This window comes from Drosophila sulfurigaster, chromosome X, assembly GCF_023558435.1.
Source record: "Drosophila sulfurigaster albostrigata strain 15112-1811.04 chromosome X, ASM2355843v2, whole genome shotgun sequence".
In the NCBI taxonomy this organism is placed as follows: Eukaryota; Metazoa; Arthropoda; class Insecta; order Diptera; family Drosophilidae; genus Drosophila; species Drosophila sulfurigaster.
In genome coordinates this window covers 631,937-639,844 of record NC_084885.1, presented here as the reverse complement: position 1 = coordinate 639,844, position 7,908 = coordinate 631,937, and the positions used below count along the sequence as shown (strand labels likewise).

The window sequence follows — 7,908 nt, the reverse complement described above, 5'->3', positions numbered from 1 at the left end:
ACACTTGAAAGGTGAACCGTCTGTTTCGTAGTTAAGCAGAGTCTGCTTAACTGAAACTCTGCTTGCTTTTCCTATATGCGATAAAGTATGTATTAAATCATGGCACATAACTTCAGGGCGATAAGCGGTTACTATTGCTACTCTCTGAGTCTCTGTGTGTGAGTGTGAGTGTATGAGTCTGTGTGTGTCTGTGTGTGTGAGCAGGTGTATAGTTTTAGCAGGGAGAAGCGAGTGAATAAACGCGGACATGCATTAAATAAACGTCAAGTTCATTGGCATTGATTAAAATGCAAAGCGAAATGAAACAACAACAGAAAAAAGCAAGATAACGACAACGTATACGTAATATTGTAAATGTGCTCTCTCGCTCTCGCTCTCTCTCTTTCTCTCTCGCCCGCTCGGTCGCTCGCTTTGCTGGCTGCTTCAAGGGATGGGAAGTGCAAAACTCCAGCTTACAGCTTACAGCTTACAGCTGCCCTTGTCCCTAGCTCTATATCTTCATAACATCTTCTTGGCTCGCATCCCCCGTTTGTTGAGATGAAGATGTGACCATTGTTGTTGTTATTCTTTGTTGCTTAAAAGGGCTCTGAACTGTAGGCAGAAGAAGCAAAAGAAGAAGCAGAAGCAGCTGAAGTGCTTTTGGGTAGCAATCGAATCGAATTCGAATCGCAGTCGCTGTCGCAGTCCCAAAGATATATCATCGAAATCGAACCTTGTCACTGTGCATGGGCATTTCCTACTCCTCTCTCGCTCAGTCTCTCGCACACACATACACACATAATTGCCTGCTGCGTGTGAGTGTGAGTGTGTGTGTGTGTGTGTGTGTGTGTGTGACAGTCTCTTGCGCTCTCTTCCTCCCTCGAACTGTGGCGTTGAGTGCTCTCGTCGCATGCACGTAAAATGGGGGTTACATGACATTGAAACCAATTTTGAAGGTTCAACCTAATGTCGCTCACACACACACACACACACACACATAGAGAGAGGCACACACACACACGTGCACAGCTGTGTGCATTAGAGCAGCATCCACATTAAATTCATGCACACGTATTTATTTATTTGCGCTGCCCTTGTTACTACATTCAATTTTCGAAAATTTCATTTAAATCGAAGCAAACCAAAAAACAGGCAAAAAAAAAACAGAACAGAACAGAAAAGCAAGAAAAAGAAAAGAGAAGCAAACATAATTCTTATTCGCTGGATTTGTTCTTCGTTGCTTTGCCAGCATTTTACGACCATGCCCACCGCCTTTCCTTGGGCTTATCGTGCGTTCGCCAACCCACCCGCTACACGCACACGCACACACACAGCCGTAGAGAGAAGAAGAAGCAGACGCAGACGCTTGCAAAGCTATCAGGAAGAAGACGGACAGCGACCAAGTCAAGCAACTTTATCAACGACAGCCACATGCTCTTTTTCCCTATGCAAAATGTCAAGTGTGACCAAAGTGTGCAAAATCATTCATTTTTATTACTTAGTAGATCATGTTTATTATTAAAATTGATATTCAATATACGAAAAGTTACATAAGAGCTGATTTTTTGTTGTCTTTATTAAAGAGTAGCTCTTGTTCTTCATTCTCTCTAAAAGTTAAATATTTATTAAGTGTCTTGAACTCTTTGCACCTTACGAAAAAACCATTAATATACAATAAATGAAATATGAATACATAAATGCATATATGTATATTAATAATATAAAAATATGCAAGTAGATATCATATTCACGAATGGGAAAATCTAGTTACTATGTATTTTCAATTATAATTACAACTTCAAATAAATAACGAATAATAAAGAATTAATTGGGAAGACTATTAACCATTAAAATAGTCATAATGCAAATAACATAACACATCGAATCCTTTTTTGAGTAACATTTAAACCATATTTCATTTCATTTTAATTTGAAGATTCTGATTTTTGTGGGCTTGTTAAAAAACCCAAACACAACCCATTCTAAACCTTCTTTTAACATAAAGTACAGCCACATGTTTGCTTTGATAGATCTAGATAAAGATATTTTAAAGATATGACAATATTACCACTCGAAATTATTTTAAATTTTGGTATAACAAGTACAATAATAATTATTGCATAATTATCAAGGGCTCAAAGGGTCAGATCGCAATCTCAATCTGTGTCAAATTGCATCACACACACACACACACACACGCACATAGTTGCATTGCAAAAGTTTGGAGCAGAAGAAAAGAGCATTCAGAATGTATGTACATACAAACAGAAAAAAGAAAGAAGAAAAAAACGTTGAAGAAAAAGCGAACAACAACAACGGGCAAGTCAACAGTCGATTGTTTATCAATGTGTAAATAAACTCGCTTTTGTATGTGTATGCGTGTATGCGTATCTATGTGTGTCTCTGTCTCTCTGTGTATGTGTATGTGTGCGTGTGTGTGTGTGCTTGTAGCGTTGCCCAAAAATTTCAATAGCAAAGGTCAATGAACTCGCGCCGTGCCAGTGCCTGACGTTGTATGACGATTGCTCTCGCGCTCTCTCGCTCTCGCCTGCTTACTCACACTCACTGCTGAGCTCTTAGCAGCATGCATGACTGTCTCTGCTCGCATGAGTGTGTGTGTGTGTGTGTGTTTGTGTTCCGCATTGCGCGCTCTCTTCGCATCGTTTAGCGTTGCTCTTTGGCTTTGACTATGTGGCTGGCTCTCTTTGACGTTATGAACGCTGCTTCCTCGTTGCGTTTCATTCATAAACAGAGAGAGCGCCGCGCGGCCAGATATCGGCCAGGCCAACGAACCGAAGGGCCGTTCGCGGTTAACATGTGCTTTGACCCCCTCAGAACCAACCCCCTCCCATTACAACCTACCTACCTCCCTCCCTCCCTATTCTCACGGGAAACACAGAGCACATTCAACCACCATTGAAGCAGCAGCAGTATGTTGAACCTTAAACCGTTACTTTACATCGACTTGCATTTTGTAAATTCAAGTGGCAATTTGGATTAATTTTTACTGTTTTACTGTTTTTACTGTTACTTACATTAGCTGTCGATGTCCTTGCAGCGGCGACATTTTTGTGGCCGACTGGCGCTCATTTAATATGATCCTCTATTGAGCTTTGCTGCCGCTGCCGCTGCTGCTGCTACTGTTGTTATGATGAAGGCGTAATCCATGCTCTGTCGCTCTGCCAGCGAGCGCTACAAAGTGGAGCTTTAATCGTTACACCTCTGCTGCAGTTGTAGTTGTTGCTTTTGATGTTGCTGTTGCTCTTGTTCTTGTTGTTCTCTTAAGTGTTATCTCGCTCAATTGCAATGCAATGCGTTGGGCTTTAAGCTTGTGTGTATGTGTGAACGTGTGAGTTTGTGTGTGTGTGTGTGTGTGTGTGTGGGCTTCGATTCAAGATGCAGCAGTTGATGTTTTCTTTTGTTTGTTTTGATTTAATCCGTTGCAGTTATTATTTACACATTCTCTATACATATTGTGATTTATGTATAACATATTATATAGACACTTATTGCATATGTGTGTACATATATACTTGCACTATATATTTAACATGTACCTAATTATTAATAACATTTACAACTCCGCTTCCAATTACGATGTTGTTGTTGTTGTTGTTAATGATGATGATGAACACATTGGCGGGGTATCGCTGATGCTTAACTTTATCCTGGGCTTATTTCATTAAAGCGCTGTTTGGCTTAATTTTTGCAGTTGCACATTTCTTCTTTTTTTGATTCTTTCTTTTTTCCTTTTTTATGGGTTTTGCATTTCTTTTACTTTTATTCCTTTTTACTTTTCTCACGTCACTTTGCAAATACAAAATCTGCAACAGAAACAACCACAAGAACAAAAATATTACGCTTTGGTTTTGTTTGATCGCAATTTGTTGTTGACGCTGCCGCTGCTGGCAATGCTTAGAGTGGAGCGAGAGGGGGAGAACTGTTAGTGCTAAGAGCGGAAGAGTGATAGAGAGAAAGAAGCAGCACAACAACAAATTGCATTAGTTAGCGATTGCACAATTGGGACGAAACTCTGCGGTTATCGTTGTCGTCATCGTCATCGCCATCGCCATCGACAGGCGTCCTTTGATTGGCGTCTTGGCGCCTATTCCGCACAACGGGCACTTGACACAAAACTATTGCACTATTTGGCCCAACAAAAACCAAAAACAAAAACAAATCACACTTTGTTAATCAGAAATAATATATACATCTATTTATGTGTATATTTATGTACATATATGTATCATTTCATTTGCAGCACATTATTTGGAATTCGTCAAAAAAAAGACAACAAAAAAAATTATAACCAACTGTCAAATATCGTTGTTATCCGGGCGCGAATCGACAACAGCTCGCGGCGAGTGAAATTTGAAGAATGAGAGAGAAATTTTGGTTCGTTTTCTTGTTTCGTTTCGCTTGTACTTCGTTTCATCTTTGGCGTCGGCTGGCCGAGGCCGAAGCTACATACACGACGCGCTTAAAAGCAGGCTACAAAAATCCCATCAACGACTGTTACATCTGTTACTGTTACTGTTACTGTCACTGTTAAGTCTTACATGTCTCTCTTAGAATGCACATTTACTCTTGCCAACATGTTAATGTTATGATACTGTTGTTAGACCGACAAAGTTTGCATTATATTTTATTTTTGTTCTCAAACCTAATACTTGTATTATTATAATTAATTTGTTTTGTGTCAACTACAAATACATAAAAGCTACTAATACGAAAAGTGCTTGCTCAACGAACATTGTTAGTTTAGTATGAACTTTCGTCAAGATTGGATGAGTATTTCTGTTATTTTTTTTATATATTGTGAAAAGTTTGAATTATGTTCAGCCAATACACAAACCATCTTCGTAATTTTACAAAAAGGGTTCAAGACTAGCTAACAGCTGACTAACAATTTATCAAATTGAAGTGTTAACTATTGTTAAAGAAATTATTATTCTTCCTTTCCTGCACTGACTGAGTTATTAATATTTTCTTAATATCCAACAAATCTTTTCACACACATGTGGACAAATTAAATAAAAACCGAAGTGTGGACGTATCTCAGCAAGTATATCGGTATATTATCGATATCGATAAAATACGATTCTCATGACAATCAGCTGATTAATAAAGTTCAAATTTTTATGCTTTACAATTATTTAAAATTATAACTGTTGCTAGTTTCCAATTCTAGAGAAATAACAAATTGCAACAACCAGAATTTGCTAGAAATATTCTAGACCTCTGCAGCTAGATATATATAACTCGAGATAAATGTATTTTAGTATTTTGCTACGAGCTAACGAAAATAAGAATTGCAAAACTCTTTTATGGTCCCTTCTTGATGTGCAGGTGCAGTTGCCTTGTTTTAATGTTGTACAACTCCTTATAACATAAAATTTAAAGATAAACTTCAGTTTTTCGCTTTACTGAGTTGCTAAAAGCCCCAACAGTTGGCCATTTAGTACTATACGTAAGCAACTCTCATTTCTACTAAAACTTTACATAGTTCGAAATAGTTTGATAGCATTTTTGTCTCTTCATACAAAAAGCATTAATTTATTATTAAATTCAAATTAATTCGTTACAAATATATATATAGTAAAAACTTAAGCGCTTTAAATGTTGGGTACAAACTTCACTCCCAAAATGCATTCAATTGCATATATTATTCGATTGGAATTAATTCTTCATCCAAAGGAGTTAATTCCAATTGTATAATGAATCCACAAAGTGGTTCTTGTATTTTGTGTTCCGGTATAAGTTGCAGTCGAGGATGCGTAAAGTAACGGCGGATCTGATAAGACAAAGATAAAGATAAATTAGGAAACACTCATAGTAGAAGCTTATTGACTACAAACTCACCAGCTCTTGGTCAGTATAAGCGTAGAAGACTGTCAAAGGAGCACGGCGATAGTACATGACGTCGCACTTAAGACGTCGGTTTGATGAAAAAAAGTCCATTCCAAGATTCATCCTTGTTATATCCAGGATCTCCAGCGATGGGCTTTTGGCAACAATTTTCCAGAGGCGTGTCTCATTTAAGCAGCTCCAGCGGTCGAGATTCAGCCGCACAAGGTTTCTAAAAGATCTAACCACACCGCATAGATCGGAATATGTGCACCCAACTTTGTCCAGCATCAAACCGCGTATGTTGTCTGTATTGCCTTCAGTACCGCCGTATTTGTCTATACCCATGAGAGCGGTAAGCGGCGTGGTTACATATCTGTCGGACACACTAATAATAATGGTCCGCAGCTTGGGCAAGGGCATAAATCCATCCGATGATTGGTTTATAATGTAGATATCAGGTGCAATCAGTTCCTCAATCAACGTGCAATCTCGAAGGTTACAATAATCGTTTGGGTCGCGCCACAAGAACTCTTTTCTAATGATTAGCGTCCGAAACTGCGTCCACTTCGACAACGAACAGTGGCAAAAATGTTTATCAGGCTTCACACAACGCACGCCAGGAAAGATGTTCGTCAATATTTTTTGTGCTTCAACAGCAATACGAGAGTCATCCACTGTGTAGGATAACATTCGTACTCTTGGTAAAGAGTAATTTTCGCAGATCTTCAAAAATTCCATTGTTGCACGCTGCAGCTTCATTTGCTCCACTTTCACACTGATGCTGGACATAAATGTGTTCAACAATGATCGGTTGTTTTTAAGCATCTCACAATCCAATGAATAAAGTTCAATGCGAAACTGCTGTTCCCAGGTATAGATCAGATTTTTTCTTATGCGATTCGAATTGTCATCAAAGGCTTCGTATACTGCCATCTGGTCGGTCAAGTTTAAATTCTTAATTTTTGCCAATTGGCAATTATCGCTTTGTGCGTCGTTCAACATTGCGATGTTCAACGTTATGGTATAAACTTAACTGTAAATCGCCATTAGGCGTCTTTTGGGCGACAATGCTACAGTGTGGCCATATCTGTACATTTAAAAAACGGGTGCGGTCACATTGCGGGATCTCATCGATAAAAATTCTTGAAGAGCTCGTTTTATTTTACAGATTGCAAAAAGCTTGAATTTTGTTTAGCCAATACACAAACCATCTTTGTAATTTTATAAAAGGGGTTCAAGACTAGCTAACAGCTGACTAACAATTTATCAAATTGAAGTGTTAACTATTGTTAATGCAATTATTATTCTTTCAGATGGTAATGTCCCGCCAGTCAGAAGCAACTGATGGTGATCTTTATTGTTCTATTACTCTTTTAGCAACTTTAACAATTATTTGGCCTTAGGGATAATGTTTACAGGTACATGTTGCCTGCTGGGATTGACTTAATAATTAGTTTGAGCTAGATAAATGTTGTCAGTTACGTTGCTAGGGTTAAGGAACAATGTTCCTAAACAAATATAGTTTTAGAGCAATTGCTGTTTCTTATAAGCTAGGTTTAGGTACAATTGAATCTTATGAAGCTACAGTTTTAGTTTAAGTATTTGACATGAGTAACAGATTTAAATTAGGCGTTAAGGTGGGTTTGACAAGACTTAGTAATATAGAATTAATCTAAATTTAGTGTTACAATTTTATTACTGTTATTCTTCTCTCTTTTTTATTTTTATATTTATGCACATGTTTAATACGCTTAAATATTTTATATTTAATAAATAACTTGCAACTCTGCCGCTAACATTTGTCAGTGTAATTAATTCTGTGGAATTGGCGGATGATACTGGAGCCTGTAGTATTTTGCTACGAGCTAACGAAAATAAGAATTGCAAAACTCTTTTATGGTCCCTTCTTGATGTGCAGGTGCAGTTGCCTTGTTTTAATGTTGTACAACTCCTTATAACATAAAATTTAAAGATAAACTTCAGTTTTTCGCTTTACTGAGTTGCTAAAAGCCCCAACAGTTGGCCATTTAGTACTATACGTAAGCAACTCTCATTTGTAATAAAACTTTACATAGTTCG

At 37.8% G+C, this 7,908-nt stretch overlaps 1 protein-coding gene across 1 annotated transcript; it reads right to left on the bottom strand.

The window, feature by feature from the left end:
• Positions 1-5,517: 5,517 nt before the first annotated feature.
• LOC133848179 (uncharacterized) lies at positions 5,518-6,974 on the bottom strand. Its single transcript, XM_062283621.1, has 2 exons — positions 5,842-6,974; positions 5,518-5,773 (listed from the first exon to the last, which is right to left on the bottom strand). The coding sequence occupies exons 1-2, from the start codon at positions 6,829-6,831 to the stop codon at positions 5,645-5,647; spliced, it is 1,119 nt and encodes a 372-aa protein (XP_062139605.1). The 5' UTR covers positions 6,832-6,974; the 3' UTR covers positions 5,518-5,644.
• Between the last annotated feature and the right edge of the window lie 934 nt (positions 6,975-7,908).